Below are 18,668 nucleotides of genomic sequence, written 5' to 3'. Positions count from 1 at the left end.
CCCACCGCTTCACGGTGTAACGGCGGTATGTATCCGATAAGAGGCGGATGTACTGCATCGCGAATGAGATGCTTAGGTTATTCTCTTACGTCCTAGAGGATACTGGGGTCAATTTAGTACCATGGGTATAGACGGGTCCACTAGGAGCCATGGCACTTTAAGAATTTGATAGTGTGGGCTGGCTCTTCCCTCTATGCTCCTCCTACCAGACTCAGTTTAGAAAATGTGCCCGGAGGAGCCGGTCACGCTGAAGGAAGTTCCTGAAGAGTTTTCTGCATTTATTTTCTGTTTGTTATTTTCAGGCAGGGCTGGTTGGCACCAGCCTGCCTGCTTCATGGGACTTAGGGGGGGGTGGAACGGCCCAACCTCTTGAAGGGTTAATGGTCCTGTTCCCTGCTGACAGGACACTGAGCTCCTGAGGGAACTATTCGCAAGCCCCACCATGGCGAGCGTACATTCCCGCAGCACGCCGCCACTCCTAACAAAGCCAGAAGAATGAAGAGTAGTGAGTACTGAGCCAGCATCCTGGCTAGCGGGGCACCGGCCATTATGGCGGCATGAGGGTACGGAGATGCACAGCTTCTACACGGGGCGGAATGCGTCTCCGGACACAGTACACAACTGCGTCCCAGTACACTGTACACAGTACCCAGACTGGCAACACATGCTTAAAATGGTTCTCTCCATTTTAAGCACCAGATTCCTTAGCCAGTATAAAAAAAGCGGGAAGACTGCACGCCATTGAAGGGGTGGGGCTTCACTATGAGAGGATCCAGCAGCTCACCAGCGCCATTTTCCCTCTGCAGTGGACATAGACGCTGACAGGACAGGGATGCGCAGCTCCTCCAGTGTAACTCTAGATTACTTCAGTGGTACCAGGGGGTCATAGCAGGGGGGGAGTGACTATTAGTGTACTAAGTCCCCTATCAGGGTACTTAGTCTGCGACCCGGCTAAGCTTGGCATTAGCGATAAGGGCGTGGTGGGGGCTGACTTCAAACAACTCTGTGTCTCCCTGAAGGGCTCTTTGTAGATTTAATTGTACTGTACTTAACCTTTCCTGTGTGTGTGTGCTGTCACATTTACATTATGTCAAGCAAAGAGTGTGTCTCTTGTACCGCAGAGTGTTCCTCTTCACCTGGGGGCTCACTACTGGGTACTCAGGGTTCACAGACTGGCGGGGCTGAACCGGAATGGGTTAATTCTCTTAAGGGATGATCCTGCAATGAGAAAGAGACGCAATACTTAAAACAGACTGTGGATGAGTTTATGAACAGAGACTCAGTCCGCAAAACAGCATCTCAATCCCCTCCCATTTGTCCGCAAAAAAGATCTCTGGCCCATATCCTGCAGTCTGACTCTGACGCTGACAGGTCAGACATGGAGGAGGGGGAGGTGGACTCAGAGGGGCGGGGGATACAGCTCTGTCACAGGGAATAGAGGCTCTTATAGAGGCTATTAGAGATGTTCTGCATATTCCTGATAAGGTGTCAGAGGAGTGTGAGGAATCTTATTTTAATGTAAAAAAGAAGCCCTCAGTTATTTTTCCTGTGCAGAGGAATTGAATACCCTGTTTGAAGAACCATGGGTTAATCCTGATAAGAAGTTTCAGATCCCTAAAAGGTTGCTCTCATATTTTCCTTTTCCTCTGGAGGCTGGGAAAAAATGGGAAAATCCACCGATAGTGGACGCCTCAGTCTCTAGGTTGTCACGTAAAATTGTATTGCCTGTTCCTGGGGCAGTCTCCCTGAAAGACACGGCTGATCATAAAATTGAGACTACACTCAAATCATTGTAAACAGCTGACGGGGTGGCCCAAAGACCCACTATTGCATGTGCGTGGATCACTAAAGCCATTGCAAAATGGTCAGGTAACCTAATTGAGGGGTTAGATTCCTTATCCAGGGGGATGTTGTCTTACTCTTGCAGCATATACGGGACTCTGCGAACTTTATGGTGGAAGCCATAAAGGAAATAGGAGTGCTTAATGCGCGCACAACCGCTATGGCAGTGTCGGCACGCAAGGGGCTTGTGGCTACGCCAGTGGACTGCTGACTCGGACTCCAGGAAAGGTGTGAAAAGGCCTACCATTCACTGGAGAGGCCTTGCTTGGAGATGAATTAGACAAATGGATCTCCACAGCTACTGCGGGTAAGTCTACGTATCTTACTTCCGCAGCCCCCCCAACCAAGAAGACTTATTCAGCTTCTAAGTTACAGTGCTTTCGGCATAGCCAAGTTCAAGGGAAAATCTAGAGGTGCTTCTACGTCCTCCATCGGCGCAAGAGGTAAACCACGCAAACCAACAACAGCAGGTGCTCAGGAACAGAGCTAAGGCTCTGCTTCCTCAAAGATTTCAGCATGACGGTGGACCACAATGCCTGGAAGGCTGTTAGGTGGGAGCCCGACTACAATTCTTCAGCCAGTTCTGGTCAAATTCGTGCCAGGATCCCTGGGTCATAGATCTGGAGCTCCTAAAGCTCCCACCTCACAGATTCTTCAAATCAGGCTTGCCAGTTTCACAAGAGGCAGCATGCCATCCAAAGACTGGTACAGATTCAGGTCATTGTTCCAGTTCTACCTCATCTACTAAACAAGGGATACTATTCCAACTTGTTCGTAGTACCGAAGCTGGACGGTTAAGACCTATTCTGAACCTCAAATCTTTTAACTTATACTTACGGGTGTTCAAATTCAAGATGGAGTCTCTGAGAACGGTGATCTCAGGTCTGGAGGAGGGGGAAATCCTAGTGTCTCTGGATATCAAGGATGCGTAACTTCATAATCCGATCTGGCTGCCTCATCAGGCTTATCTAATGTTTGCACTACAGGACTGTCACTCAGGGCCGGATTAAGCCCTCGGGGGGCCCGTGGCGCCAAAGACAGCAGGGCCCCCCAGTGGACCACCAGCCTCCACAGTTCTCCCCCCCCCTCCACCCCGCTGCTCACCTCCCGCGGTCACAGGCAACGGGAGCCGCGCTGCAGCAGGGGGAGAAGAGAAGACACCAGGCTGCCGGGGTATGAGGGATCCACGCTGCCGGGGGAGGAGTGCGGCTGTGCATGCGGTTTCCTCCCCCCTCCTCTCGGGCAGCACGGTCGGGGACTGAGTCAAGCAATCTCCAGCCTCTGCCGCCAGCAGCATCTCTCCTGGCAGCAGCGAAGGCTGGAGATTGCTTGACTCAGTCCCCGACCGTGCTGCCCGAGAGGAGGGGGGAGGAAGCCGCATGCACAGCGTGGATCCCTCCTGCCCCGGCAACCTGTAGATCGGTGCAGAGCTTTGTCCGGGGGCCCCCTTAAACAGGGGGGCCCGGGGTACTGACCCCCGGGGCACCCCCCTTAATACGGCTCTGCTGTCATTACCAGTTCCTGGCCCTGCCATTTGGTCTCTCCACGCACCGAGGGTGTTCACCAAGGTGATGGCAGAGATTATGTTTCTACTCTGCAAACAGTGAGTGAACATAATTCCATACCTGGACGATCTCCTGATAAAAGCGCCGTCCAGGGAAAGGTTGCTGGACAGCATTTCTCTCTCAACCAAACTCCTCCAGGATCATGGGTGGATTCTGAACCTTCCGAAAGGTCACGAAAGGTGTTCCTTCCGTTGGAAAAGGCATTGGTAATCCAGTCGATGGTTCGGGATGTCCTGAAACCAACCCGGGTGTCGGTGCATCTCTGCATTCGCCTTCTGGGGAAAATGGTGGCCTCTTACGAGGCACTTCAATACGGAAGTTTTCACGCAAGACCCTTCCAGCTCGATCTGTTGGACAAATGGTCCGGATCGCATCTTCACATGCACCAGAGGATCCGTCTGTCGCCAAAGGCCAGGATCTCCCTTCTGTGGTGGCTACAGTCTTCTCACCTCATCGCAGGATGGAGGTTTGGAATTCAGAACTGGACTCTGTTAACCACGGACGCAAGCCTCAGAGGTTGGGGAGCAATCACTCATGGGGTGCAGTTTCAGGGAAAATGGTCAAGTCAGGAAGTCATCCTTCCAATCAACATTCTGGAACTCAGGGCCATATACAATGCACTGACGTGCGGTGGGGTGAGGCAGGTGAGGCAGAGTCTTTACTGTCATACTAACGTTTGCACCAGAGTTTTGACTGTATAAAGTATAGAAAAAATACAAAGAATATGTTAGAAATATCTTCTTTGCATTATTCTAATTATTTTATAGCCAAAACTCTGGAGTAAAAAGTCTATGGCAGGGGAGGCAGTGACTCACCTGCCTATCTTTTCTGCACATCTCTGTTCAAAACTCACCAAATTTCCAGGAGTTTGTACTGCTGCACCTGTGTATAATGCCCAGATGTACGCTTTGGCTCATAAATTGCATGTAAATCTGGCTCTGCGGCTAGCCAGTGCCTCCTGAGCTATTTAGCTCACTGCACGTCCCTGATACAATGCCCTTCTGCGGGCCTCACATCTTCTTCAAGATTGGGCAATTCAGGTCCAGTCAGACAATGTGACGGCAGTAATGTACATAAACTGACAGGGTGGAATGAAAAGAAGAGCAGCAATGTCAGAGGTGTCAAGAATTCTCCTCTGGGCAGATAGAAACGCGGTGGCGTTGTCAGCGGTCTTCATTCTGGGAGTAGACAACTGGAAAGCAGACTTCCTCAGCAGACACGACCTGCACCCGGGGGGGGGGGGTGCCTTCACCTGGAAGTGTTCAGGTGCTTGAAAAGTTGAAAAGGATATCCATAGATCGACATGATGGCCTCTCGTCTCAACAAGAAGCTCAGGCGGTATTGTTCCAGGTTGAGAGACCCACAGGCGGTGGCGATAGACACCCTGACGACTCCATGGGTCTATCAGATGGTGTACGTGTTTCCTCCACTTCCTCTGATCCCAAGAATTCTAAAACTAATAAAAAGGGAAAAGGTTTAAGCAATAGTCATTGCTCCGGACTGGCCAAGAAGGGCTTGGTACGCGGACCTTCTGGAGATGTTCCTCGAAGATCCGTGGCCTCTACCTCTTTGCAAGGATCTTCTGCAACAGGGCCTGTTCATCTATTAGGACTTACCGTGGCTACGTTTGACGGCATTGAAGTTGAACGGCTGATTATAGCCAGGAGAGGGATCCCTAACAAGGTTATCCCGACTATGATCCAAGCCAGGAAGGGGGTAACGTCTAAGCATTACCATCGTATTTGGAGGAAATACGTTTCTTGGTGTGAGAGCAGAAATTATTCTGTGGTGGAATTTCAACTGGGACATATCCTGCTTTTTCTGCAGGCAGGCGTGGATGTGGGTCTGTGTCTGGGCTCCATAAAAGTCCAGATTTTGGCCCTCTCCATTTTCTTTCAGAAACAATTGGCTTCTCTCCCTGAGGTCCAGACGTTCTTGAAAGGTGTCCCGCACATCCAACCTCCCTTCGTGCCTCCCTCGGCACCTTGGGATCTCAATGCAGTTCCTCCAATCGGACTGGTTTGAACCGTTACAGGAGGTGGACATAAAATATCTTACGTGGAACACCGTCACACTGTTGGCCTTGGCTTCAGCAAGACGTGTGTCGGAGCTGGGGGCTTTGTCTCACAAAAGTCCCTATTTAATTTTCCATGAGGACAGAGCTGAACTCAGAACTCGTCAGCAATTTCTTCCTAAAGTGGTGTCCGCATTTCATATCAACCAACCTATTGTGGTTCCGGTTGTCACCGACACCTCTGCTTCTTCAAAGTCTTTGGATGTTGTGAGGGCTTTGAAGGTGTATGTGAACAGCTCGTCACAGAAAGACGGACCTGCTGTTTGTTCTTTATGATCCCAATAAGATTGGGTGTCCTGCTTCAAAGCAGACAATTGCACGCTGGATCAGATTTACTATCCAGCATGCATATTCCATGGCAAGTTTGCCATGTCCAAAATCTGTACAGGCCCACTCTGCTAGGTCGGTGGGTTCTTCCTGTGTGGCTGCCCGGGGTGTCTCGGCTTTATAGCTCTGCCGAGCAGCTACTTGGTCAGCTTCGAACATGTTTGCTAAGTTCTACAAGTTCTGCAGGAACCTCAGCACTCTCCCACCCGGTTTGGGAGCTTTGGTACATCCCCATGGTACTAAATGGACCCCAGTATCCTCTAAGACAGGGGTGGGGAACCTTTTTTATACCGAGGTCCATTTGGATATTTATAAAATCCTTCGGGGGCCATACAAAAATTCTCAACTTAAAAAATTACCCTGCCCCCCAGTAGGTCTGCCCCTTAGAGGCACTGTGTGTGCGTGCGACGGAGGCGCGTGCGCCAAACAAATGGGTGTGGCCAGTTAAAATGGGACGTGATACACATATGCCCCCAATAGTGCAGTGCCAGATCCACAATTGCCCCCACAGTGCCAGGTATACAAATGCCCCCACAGTGTCAAGTATACAAATGCCCCTACAGTGCCAGGTATATAAATGCCCCTCACCGTGCCAGGTATACAAATGCCCCTCACCGTGCCAGGTATACAAATGCCCCTCACCGTGCCAGGTATACAAATGCCCCCACAGTGCCAGGTATACAAATGCCCCCCCCACAGTGCCAGGTATACAGATGCCCCCACAGTGCCAGGTATACAAATGCCCCCCACAGTGCCAGGTATACAAATGCCCCTCACAGTACCAGGTATACAGATGTCCTCACAGTGCCAGGTATACAGATGCACCCACAGTGCCAGGTATACAGATGCCCCCACAGTGCCAAGTATACAAATGCCCCCCATAGTGCCAGGTATACAGATGCCCACACAGTGCCAGGTATACAGATGCCCCCCACAGTGCCAGGTATACAGATGCCCCCCTCAGTGCCAGGTATTCAGATGCCCCCTACAGTGCCAGGTATACAAATGCCCCCCACAGTGCCAGGTATACAGATGCCCCCACAGTGCCAGGTATACAGATGCCCCCACAGTGCCAGGTATACAAATGCCCCCCACAGTGCCAGGTATACAGATGCCCCACAGTGCCAGGTATACAGATGCCCCCACAGTGCCAGGTATACAGATGCCCCCACAGTGCCAGGTATACAAATGCCCCCACCCCCCTGTGCTGCTTACCGCTGCTGCTGCTTGCTGCTCCTTTCGGCGGCGTTTCTCGTGTGTCAGGACATGGAGGAGAGCGCGGCTATGTTTGGCGGCGGTGTGTAGGACTTGAAACCAGCCGCCAGTTCGAGAGCCAATCAGAGCTCACGAACCGGCAGCCGCGGCTCCTGATTCGCTGCCGGTCCGCAAGCTCTGATTGGCTCACGAACCGGCGGCTGGTTTCAAGTCCTACACGCCGCCGCCACCACCCGACATAGCCGCGCTCTCTTCCCTGTCCTGACAGCTGAGACACGATGCCGCCGGACTGAGCGGCGGCGTGTCTCACTGAGAGAAGTGGGTGGGCCGGAGCAAACGGCTTCGCGGGCCTATTACGGCCCGCGGGCCGGAGGTTCCCCACCCCTGCTCTAGGACGTAAGAGAAAATAAGAATTTACTTACCGATAATTCTATTTCTCGTAGTCCGTAGTGGATGCTGGGGACTCCGTCAGGACCATGGGGAATAGCGGCTCCGCAGGAGACAGGGCACAAAAATAAAGCTTTAGGATTAGGTGGTGTGTACTGGCTCCTCCCCCTATGACCCTCCTCCAAGCCTCAGTTAGGATACTGTGCCCGGACGAGCGTACACAATAAGGAAGGATATTGAATCCCGGGTAAGACTCATACCAGCCACACCAATCACACCGTATAACTTGTGATCTGAACCCAGTTAACAGTATGACAAACGTAGGAGCCTCTGAACAGACGGCTCACAACAATAACAACCCGAATTTGTTTGTAACAATAACTATGTACAAGTATTGCAGACAATCCGCACTTGGGATGGGCGCCCAGCATCCACTACGGACTACGAGAAATAGAATTATCGGTAAGTAAATTCTTATTTTCTCTAACGTCCTAAGTGGATGCTGGGGACTCCGTCAGGACCATGGGGATTATACCAAAGCTCCCAAACGGGCGGGAGAGTGCGGATGACTCTGCAGCACCGAATGAGAGAACTCAAGGTCCTCCTCAGCCAGGGTATCAAATTTGTAGAATTTTGCAAACGTGTTTGCCCCTGACCAAGTAGCAGCTCGGCAGAGTTGTAATGCCGAGACCCCCCGGCAGCCGCCCAGGATGAGCCCACTTTCCTTGTGGAATGGGCTTTGACAGATTTAGGTTGTGGCAAGCCTGCCACAGAATGTGCAAGTTGAATTGTGCTACAAATCCAACGAGCAATCGTCTGCTTAGAAGCAGGAGCACCCATCTTGTTGGGTGCATACAATATAAACAGTGAGTCAGACTTTCTGACTCCCGCCGTTCTTGAAATATATATTTTCAATGCCCGGACCACGTCCAACAACTTGGAATCCTCCAAATCGTTAGTAGCCGCAGGCACCACAATAGGCTGGTTCAGGTGAAACGCTGACACCACCTTAGGCAGAAAATGAGGACGCGTCCGCAGTTCTGCCCTGTCCGTATGGAAAATCAGATATGGGCTCTTATATGATAAAGCCGCCAATTCTGATACTCTCCTGGCTGAAGCCAGGGCCAGTAGCATGGTTACTTTCCATGTAAGATACTTCAACTCCACCGATTTGAGCGGCTCAAACCAATGGGATTTGAGAAAATCCAAGACTACATTAAGATCCCACGGTGCCACTGGGGGCACAACCGGGGGCTGTATATGTAGTACTCCTTTTACAAAAGTCTGGACTTCAGGAACTGAAGCCAATTCTTTCTGGAAGAAAATCGACAGGGCCGAAATTTGAACCTTAATGGACCCCAATTTGAGGCCCATAGACAATCCTGTTTGCAGGAAATGTAGGAATCGACCCAGTTGAAATTCCTCCGTGGGGGCCTTCCTGGCCTCACACCACGCAACATATTTTCTCCAAATGCGGTGATAATGTTGTGCAGTCACCTCCTTCCTGGCTTTTACCAGTGTAGGAATGACCTCTTCCGGAATGCCTTTTTCCCTTAGAATTCGGCGTTCAACCGCCATGCCGTCAAACGCAGCCGCGGTAAGTCTTGGAATAGACACGGTCCCTGCTGAAGCAGGTCCCGTCTTAGAGGTAGAGGCCACGGATCCTCCGTGAGCATCTCTTGAAGTTCCGGGTACCAAGTTCTTCTTGGCCAATCCGGAGCCACTAGTATCGTTCTTACTCCCTTTTGCCGTATAATTCTCAGTACTTTTGGTATGAGAGGCAGAGGAGGGAACACATACACTGACTGGAACACCCACGGTGTTACCAGAGCGTCCACAGCTATTGCCTGAGGGTCTCTTGACCTGGCGCAATACCTGTCCAGTTTTTTGTTGAGGCGGGACGCCATCATATCCACCATTGGTTTTTCCCAACTGTTCACAATCATGTGGAAGACTTCTGGATGAAGTCCCCACTCTCCCGGGTGTAGATCGTGTCTGCTGAGGAAGTCTGCTTCCCAGTTGTCCACTCCCGGAATGAATACTGCTGACAGTGCTATCACATGATCTTCCGCCCAGCGAAGAATCCTTGCAGCTTCTGCCATTGCTGTCCTGCTTCTTGTGCCGCCCTGTCTGTTTACGTGGGCGACTGCCGTGATGTTGTCCGACTGGATCAACACCGGCTGACCCTGAAGCAGGGGTTTTGCCAGACTTAGAGCATTGTAAATCGCTCTTAGCTCCAGTATATTTATGTGAAGAGACATCTCCAGGCTTGACCATACTCCCTGGAAGTTTCTTCCCTGTGTGACCGCTCCCCAGCCTCTCAGACTGGCATCCGTGGTCACCAGGACCCAGTCCTGTATGCCGAATCTGCGGCCCTCTAACAGATGAGCACTCTGCAACCACCACAGAAGAGACACCCTTGTCCGTGGCGATAAGGTTATCCGCTGATGCATCTGCAGATGTGATCCGGACCATTTGTCCAGCAGATCCCACTGAAAAGTTCGTGCGTGGAATCTGCCGAATGGAATCGCTTCGTAAGAAGCCACCATCTTTCCCAGGACTCTTGTGCATTGATGCACAGACACTTTCCCTGGTTTTAGGAGGTTCCTGACAAGTTCGGATAACTCCCTGGCTTTCTCCTCCGGAAGAAACACCTTTTTCTGAACCGTGTCCAGAATCATTCCCAGGAACAGCAGACGTGTCGTCGGGGTCAACTGAGATTTTGGAAAATTCAGAATCCACCCGTGTTGTTGCAGCACTAGTTGGGTTAGTGCTACTCCGTCCTCCAGCTGTTCTCTGGACCTTGCCCTTATCAGGAGATCGTCCAAGTAAGGGATAATTAATATGCCTCTTCTTCGCAGAAGAATCATCATTTCGGCCATTACCTTGGTAAAGACCCGAGGTGCCGTGGACAATCCAAACGGCAGCGTCTGAAACTGATAATGACAGTTTTGCACCACGAACCTGAGGTACCCTTGATGTGAAGGGCAAATTGGGACATGCAGGTAAGCATCCTTTATGTCCAGGGACACCATAAAGTCCCCTTCTTCCAGATTCGCTATCACTGCTCTGAGTGACTCCATCTTGAACTTGAATTTTTGTATGTACAGGTTCAAAGATTTCAGATTTAGAATAGGTCTTACCGAGCCGTCCGGCTTCGGTACCACAAATAGCGTGGAGTAATACCCCTTTTCCTGTTGTAGGAGGGGTACCTTGACTATCACCTGCTGAGAAAACAGCTTGTGAATGGCTTCCAATACCGTCGCCCTGTCTGAGGGAGACGTTGGCAAAGCAGACTTTAGGAACCGGCGAGGGGGAGACTTCTCGAATTCCAACCTGTAACCCTGAGATACTACCTGCAGAATCCAGGGGTCCACCTGTGAGCAAGCCCACTGTGCGCTGAAATTCTTGAGTCGACCCCCCACCATTCCTGAGTCCGCTTGTAAGGCCCCAGCGTCATGCTGAGGGCTTTGCAGAACCCTGGGAGGGCTTCTGTTCCTGGGCAGGGGCTGCTTGCTGCCCTCTCTTACCCCTTCCTCTGCCCCGAGGCAGATATGACTGTCCTTTTGTCCGCTTGTTCTTATAGGACCGAAAGGACTGCGGCTGAAAAGACGGTGTCTTTTTCTGTTGGGAGGGGGTCTGAGGTAAAAAGGTGGATTTTCCGGCAGTTGCCGTGGCCACCAGATCCGATAGACCGACGCCAAATAATTCCTCCCCTTTATACGGCAATACTTCCATATGTCGTTTGGAATCCGCATCACCTGACCACTGTCGCGTCCATAAACTCCTTCTGGCAGATATGGACATCGCATTTACTCTCGATGCCAGAGTGCAAATATCTCTCTGAGCATCTCGCATATAAAGGAAAGCATCCTTTAATTGCTCTATAGTCAATAAAATACTGTCCCTATCCAGGGTATCAATATTTTCAGTCAGGGAATCCAACCAGACGACCCCAGCACTGCACATCCAGGCTGAGGCGATGGCTGGTCGCAGTATAACACCAGTATGTGTGTATATACTTTTTAGGGTAGTTTCCAGTCTCCTATCAGCTGGATCCCTGAGGGCGGCCGTATCCGGAGACGGTAACGCCACTTGTTTTGATAAGCGTGTGAGCGCCTTATCCACCCTAGGGGGTGTTTCCCAGCGCGCCCTAACCTCTGGCGGGAAAGGGTATAATGCTAATAACTTTTTTGAAATTAGCACTTTTCTATCTGGGTTAACCCACGCTTCATCACATACATCATTTAATTCCTCTGATTCAGGAAAAACTACAGGTAGTTTTTTCACCCCCCACATAATACCCCTTTTTGTGGTACTTGCAGTATCAGAGATATGCAAAGCCTCCTTCATTGCCGTGATCATATAACGTGTGGCCCTACTTGAAAATACGTTTGTTTCATCACCGTCGACACTAGATTCAGTGTCTGTGTCTGGGTCTGTGTCGACCGACTGAGGTAAAGGGCGCTTTACAGCCCCTGACGGTGTCTGAGACGCCTGGGCAGGTACTAACTGGTTTGCCGGCCGTCTCATGTCGTCAACTGATTTTTGTAATGTGCTGACATTATCACGTAATTCCATAAACAAAGCCATCCATTCCGGTGTCGACTCCCTGGGGGGTGACATCACCATTATCGGCAATTGCTCTGCCTCCACACCAACATCGTCCTCATACATGTCGACACACACGTACCGACACACAGCAGACACACAGGGAATGCTCTAATCGAAGACAGGACCCCACTAGCCCTTTGGGGAGACAGAGGGAGAGTTTGCCAGCACACACCCAAGCGCTATAATATATATGGGAACAACCTTATATAAGTGTTGTTCCTTATAGCAGCTTAAGTATATCAAAATATCACCAAAAAATGCCCCCCCCCTCTCTGTTTTACCCTGTTTCTGTAGTGCAGTGCAGGGGAGAGTCCTGGGAGCCTTCCTCACAGCGGAGCTGAGCAGGAAAATGGCGCTGTGTGCTGAGGAGAATAAGCCCCGCCCCCTATTTCGGCTGGCTTTTCTCCCGGAGTTTTAGATATCTGGCATGGGTTAAATACATACATATAGCCTCAATGGCTATATGTGATGTATTCTTTTGCCATAAAGGTATTAAATATTGCTGCCCAGGGCGCCCCCAGCAGCGCCCTGCACCCTCCGTGACCGCTTGGTGTGAAGTGTGTGACAACAATGGCGCACAGCTGCAGTGCTGTGCGCTACCTTCATGAAGACTGAAGAGCCTTCTGCCGCCTGTTTCCGGACCTTCAATCTTCAGCATCTGTAAGGGGGGTCGGCGGCGCGGCTCCGGGACGAACCCCAGGGTGAGACCTGTGTTCCGACTCCCTCTGGAGCTAATGGTGTCCAGTAGCCTAAGAATCCAATCCATCCTGCACGCAGGTGAGTTGAAATTCTCTCCCCTAAGTCCCTCGATGCAGTGAGCCTGTTGCCAGCAGGACTCACTGAAAATAAAAAACCTTAAAAACTTTTTCTAAGCAGCTCTTTAGGAGAGCCACCTAGATTGCACCCTGCTCGGACGGGCACAAAAATCTAACTGAGGCTTGGAGGAGGGTCATAGGGGGAGGAGCCAGTACACACCACCTAATCCTAAAGCTTTATTTTTGTGCCCTGTCTCCTGCGGAGCCGCTATTCCCCATGGTCCTGACGGAGTCCCCAGCATCCACTTAGGACGTTAGAGAAAATAAGATTTTAATTACCTACTGGTAAATCCTTTTCTCGTAGTCCGTAGAGGATACTGGGGCCCCGCCCAGTGCTTCGTTCTTCCTGCACTGTTACTTCGTTAAGTAATGTTGGTTCAGCCATTGCTGTTCCTGTTTTTCAAGTTTGGTTAGCTTGCCTTTCCTCTCACCACTATCCTTATATATACTTCTCTCGAAGTATGTCCGTCTCCTCGGGCACAGTTTCCTAGATTAAGTCTGGGAGGAGGGGCATACAGGAAGGAGCCATCCCACACTATCAAATTTTTAAAGTGCCCATGGCTCCTAGTGGACCCGTCAATACCCATAGTACTAAATGGACCCCAGTATCCTCTATGGACTATGAGAAAAGGATTTACCAGTAGGTAATTAAAATCCTATTTTTACACATCACCCTATCTCTTTATACCTAATCTCTCCAAAAGCTTTGATAAATCTCCCCCTCAGTTCCCTGAATCTGTCCGCTACACTGGCACAAGAACTGTTCATTTAATATTCAAAACATTCAGAGCTTCCTGGATTGTGTTTCCATAGCCATGTGGCCAGACATGAGCCTCAGATCACCATGTCAATGTCAAGCATTGGCTGGAGTGGTGTAAAGCGCACTGCATTGGATCCTGTCCTGTCAAATTATAAATAATTTCTTCATCGTCAGGGCCATTTCAAGACAGGAGGTGGGCCATGTACAGTCTCCATCTGGTCCCCCTCCACTCTAGCCGGCAGGGTGTATGAGCGGTGAGTGCTAGTAGACTCTAGCGCAATGCTAGAGTCTACTGTGGGCCTCTGGGAAAATGGTGTTGCAGCCATTTTCCCTGCAAATTCCCTATTGCGCATGTGCAAAATGTTGGAAAAATGGCCACCGCACCCTTTTCCTGGTGATTTTGCAGGGCTGCTGCTGCCAATGCGGGACTCTGGATAGGTATGTACTGGGTGCACTGCACTACTGCAGCCATCATAGATACACCACTGCTCCTCCCGATGTTGGCTTGCATATATTAAAGGATACTAAAAGAGTCCGCTCAGGAGCATTCCCGCAGCACACACAGAAGAAGCTGGGCACCCTTTAAAACATATTGACTTAGCTGTGACCTTAAATGGTGTGTAGACCAGCAGTGTATGCAGGAGCTGATTAAGAGAGGAGAGGGAACATGTGCAGGCTCTGTGAGGGCCTTCTCCTCTCTGGCAGCGGCCGCAGTGGTATAGACTCTGGCTTTGCTCCAGATGCTACTGGCCATGAGCATGCCTCTGAGAACATGGCACCCGTTCATTGCTCCCTGGGACATATCTACTAAGCGTGCGCAAATCACCAGGAAAATGGCCACCACGTCATTTATAATTATACTTACCGGAGGGGTAAGTATAATTATATGGGACCCAGGGGCCTGTGTACACCGCATTCCCTGCACCCATTATACATATGCCAATCATATGACAATCTTGAACTTAGTGCTAACTAAAATGTGTGATGGTAAAAGATTCCACAACACAATGTGAAATAAGGAACTGCACATTCAACACAAATAAACTCAAACTGCCAGATTCACTAATCTCATATCTAACAACTCTCTCTCCACTTGGATAGGAAGTCCATCACATATCCAGTCTCCATGGTGTCTTCTGAACCTATTGCAGGTAACACTCCTTTGCTGCAGTCGTTAAGGTCACTGATGTAGAGGACAGCCCTGGAATCTATAGAGGCAGCACAGGAGTATAGAGCTTAAATCAGACATCCTGAGTATTATCAAAAAGGGTCAGCACTACAATCAGTGCTGCAGAATCTTCAACAGCCTCGCTTAATTCCTTTTAAGATAATACATGCATTAATTAATTAATTCAGTTGATCGATATGGTGGTACAAAGCATTGTTTTGTGTCATGAAGCAAGGAAATTGTGCATTGTATGGGTAAGCAAAAAGGTCCATATATGGGTTCCTGAAGATGTCTGCCATGTTTGAAAGATATTGTTCTTAGTGCCATCCTGTCTAAGGAACTTACGAATAGCAACCACTTGTCAATAGTAGTAATCTGTTTCCACATAAGCAGGGTGGAAACAGAATACTGAGCATAAGGGAATTAAGTAAAGTAACCTTAAAGTACATTGTTTTCCCTTTTATGAAAAAGCCTAGTCATTTGAGCTTTATGGCTGCCTTAACTTCAAAAAAGGTTGAGTCTTGAACAAATACTGTATGCATCTACCAAATTAGTAAAATCCAGGGCCAGATCTGCAAAAATAGCAGGTGGGTATTACAGATACAATTGTAAGTTTGGCCTATAATAAGGTCTAGTTATAGCTTTGAGAAGGCACTTGGGGTGCAGAGAGGGTAAGAGTAATGTACAAAGTACCCATGCCTCTCTGGAGGTCAGTGCTTGACAGGGAGGTATAATCATACCCCCAAGTTGACATAACTACACTTCCCTCAGCACGTGCCACCTTTCCTTCAAAGGGAACTTGATGGGTCAGGGCTACAACTTCAGTTAGCCACAATCCCTTCAGTTTCGAAGCCTGTCCAAGCTCTCCACAGACGTGTTAGAGGATTCAACAGACAATAAACAGATTTGCCATCCTTCACTGCTTTGTCATGTATGCGCAATAATTTACCAGCCATGTCTGCATTATTATTTTAGACTGGTCAGTGGAGTCATTACGCCTTTCGCCATTAACAATTTAGGCTAAGTTTGGGTCTAAATCTGGAACGAAGAGTGCTGGTACCTTTGGAAACCCTGTGTAACTACGTAGCACCAACTCATTGTCTGTAATAAGTGAAGTGCAAAATGTCAAACGAAGAGCTGTGTTTCATAGCCCAGTTCATAGTTTTGTCCCATCTGCTAAAGTTACCCTAGCTATTTAAATCTCTTTGTGTCCTTTGCTTGGATGTGGTTTATGTCACTTCCTCAGACTTCCAGTCCAGAGGGGAAGAGCTTGACAGGCCTTCAGCTGCTGGAGGTAACCACTGTGGCTCATGGTATTCTCTCATGCTGACTGTGGGTTCCATATTCTGCCAATTTGGAGAAGAATAAGTATTCAGCTACGGACAGAACATTGGTGCCTGCTGTTTGCAAGGACGATCTGCTGGCTATGGGTAAAAGCAAAAAGCATCCTGGGACAAGGTTTCATTAAAGCATTTTAGAAGCAACTTTACATTTTTGTTTTTGTCTTGGTGAGACCCATGGACAGGGCAAAAATAAAGATGATGTACAGTCATGAACTCCCACTGAGGTAAAGTAGAAATACTGTAGACATATTGAGATAAATATGTGCCAGGTGTTTGTTAGTTTTCTATTAAAACTGTAGTTCAGGCCTGGACAACCTGTGTCTTTCCAGAAATTGTGAAACTACGAGTTCCAGACTAGCTATGCCAGCTATCAGTTGACAGATATGCTAGGGCTTGTAATTCTTCTATTGAAGAATTAGTCTCAGGTGCATCTGTACATTTTTTGTGCTTATATGGAGGACAGCAATAAGAATCCTTCACAGAGAGGTGCATAGTATTCTCCATATTACTACTGAAAAATTCTTACTGAAGGCTGCATGCAACATTATGTCTGGAGGCTTACTGCCTGACCCATTGCTCTAGGGAAGCTTATTCACTGAAATTGTGTTCCTACATTAGCCATACACTTGCTCAGCTCCAGGTCCTGTGTGTTCAATGACAGTAGTCTGGTATGTTATACTGTACTTTCTCATATGTCCAGGTAAGGCTAATGAAAAGATAGAAATCTAAGCACACATGGTCAAACAAAAGCTAGCTACGTAGCTTACCATAGAATAAACATTTTATTTTGGACTACATCATGAATAATGTTTCCATGGTACATCACATGTAAAAATCTCAAAGATCAAAAGTTCAATATCAATAATGTACTGACATATATGAAATATAAAGCTGTTAGTAGTCACTGTGGAATTCCATGGAGGGTATATTACTCTTTATAAAATGTGTCATTTTATTATATGGTGTTTTGGTATACTTGTGTTTTTTTTTGCATTTGTACTAAGTATATTTATAAAAGAGCTTTTATATTTATTTTTACCTCTAGGCATAAATTACAGACACAAAGATGGCACTTTATATGAGGCTCCTTCTGTTGGTTCAACTTTGTAATTGCAGCATAGACGTATGTCCCTCCTCTTGCATCTGCTCTCCAATGAAAACGAAGGGGTTTATAGTCAACTGCAGTTCGCGACACCTTGCAGCAGTGCCAGAACTCCCAGAGAATACAATCAAGTTGTATTTGCAACACAACTTGATGACTTCTGTTCCTCAAGGAGCCTTTGATCACTTAGTCAGTCTCCAGGAAGTCGATATGTCTGAAAACCCTTGGGATTGTGACTGTAAAATTCTATATCTGAAAAACTGGCTTGAGTCCCAACCTGTGCAGATAAACCTTGCAAATGTGAGGTGTGCAACCCCTAAATCATCATCAATGAGGCCTTTCCAAAACTTGACTGGTAATGAAATCATTGGGTGTCAGAGACCATGGCCAATACAGTGTAAAAGGTTCTTTGTGCGAGATCTTTATTTGATTGGTTTTGCTGTAGTGATCCTTATTATGATGTCTTATGTGGTGCAGTTGTCCCGGAGACTGGCCTGTCGTGTGGCACTCACTCCTATCTATCGACATAAAATCTCTTACAACGAGAGTCACAAGTCAAAGTAAGACCTTGCTATTAAGTTCTAGGCTGCCTGTAGGAGCATCAGAAGAATATTTGTGACTGAAGACAAGGTAAATTCTTCAAGAGGTTCCACGTGGTCCCCAATAAGACTCACTTCTACAAGTACAGGTTGAGTATCCCATATCCAAATATTCCGAAATACGGAATATTCCGAAATACAGAATTTTTTGAGTGAGACTAAGATAGTGAAACCTTTGTTTTTTGATTGCTCAATGTACACAAACTTTGTTTAACACAGAAAATGATTCAAAATATTGTATTAAATGACCTTCAGGCTGTGTGTATAAGGTGTATATGAAACATAAATGAATTGTATGTATGTACACAAACTTTGTTTAATGCACTAAGTTATTAAACATATTGGCTAAAATGACCTTCAGACTGTGCGTATAAGGTATATATGAAACATAAGTGCATTCTGTGCTTAGACTTGGGTCCCATCACCATGATATCTCATTATGGTATGCAGTTATTCCAAAATATGGAAAAATCCAATATCCAAAATACTTCTGGTCCCAAGCATTTTGGATATGGGATACTCAACCTGTGTTACATTGACAAGAAATAAACTAATCTTTGGGTGGGCACATAACAACGTATTGACATTTAACTGCTTTTTATTTCAAAACATAATTCCATTTTGTGATTCATACTTGGAGCTCACTGTTCACATTTGTAGGCTTTTTGTATTATTAATGATGTGTAGACTGCCCCATCTTCAGTGCATATTGCTCCTATTTTGCTCTTTGTTTTGACTTGATCTTAACTCAAAATCAGTTCCACAGTGTGGATATAAAATAATTATTAGAGTTTTGGTAGACGACAAAGAGGTCTATTTATTAAACTAGATAAAGCCCTAACTTTTAGAGCATTTTA

General features: G+C 47.9%; 1 protein-coding gene across 1 annotated transcript in view; it reads left to right on the top strand.

The window, feature by feature from the left end:
- Nucleotides 1-18,173, top strand: part of LOC134957014 (platelet glycoprotein IX-like) — a 55,488-nt gene extending 37,315 nt beyond the window's left edge. The window contains exon 2 of the mRNA XM_063938798.1: nt 17,156-18,173. Coding sequence (XP_063794868.1) covers nt 17,177-17,776 — 600 coding nt within the window. The 5' untranslated portion in view covers nt 17,156-17,176 and the 3' untranslated portion in view covers nt 17,777-18,173. The remainder of the gene's footprint in view (nt 1-17,155) is intronic.
- The last annotated feature ends 495 nt before the right edge of the window (nt 18,174-18,668 follow it).

Source organism: Pseudophryne corroboree, chromosome 9 (assembly GCF_028390025.1).
Source record: "Pseudophryne corroboree isolate aPseCor3 chromosome 9, aPseCor3.hap2, whole genome shotgun sequence".
In the NCBI taxonomy this organism is placed as follows: domain Eukaryota; kingdom Metazoa; phylum Chordata; class Amphibia; order Anura; family Myobatrachidae; genus Pseudophryne; species Pseudophryne corroboree.
This window is presented reverse-complemented; position numbering and strand designations above follow the sequence as displayed.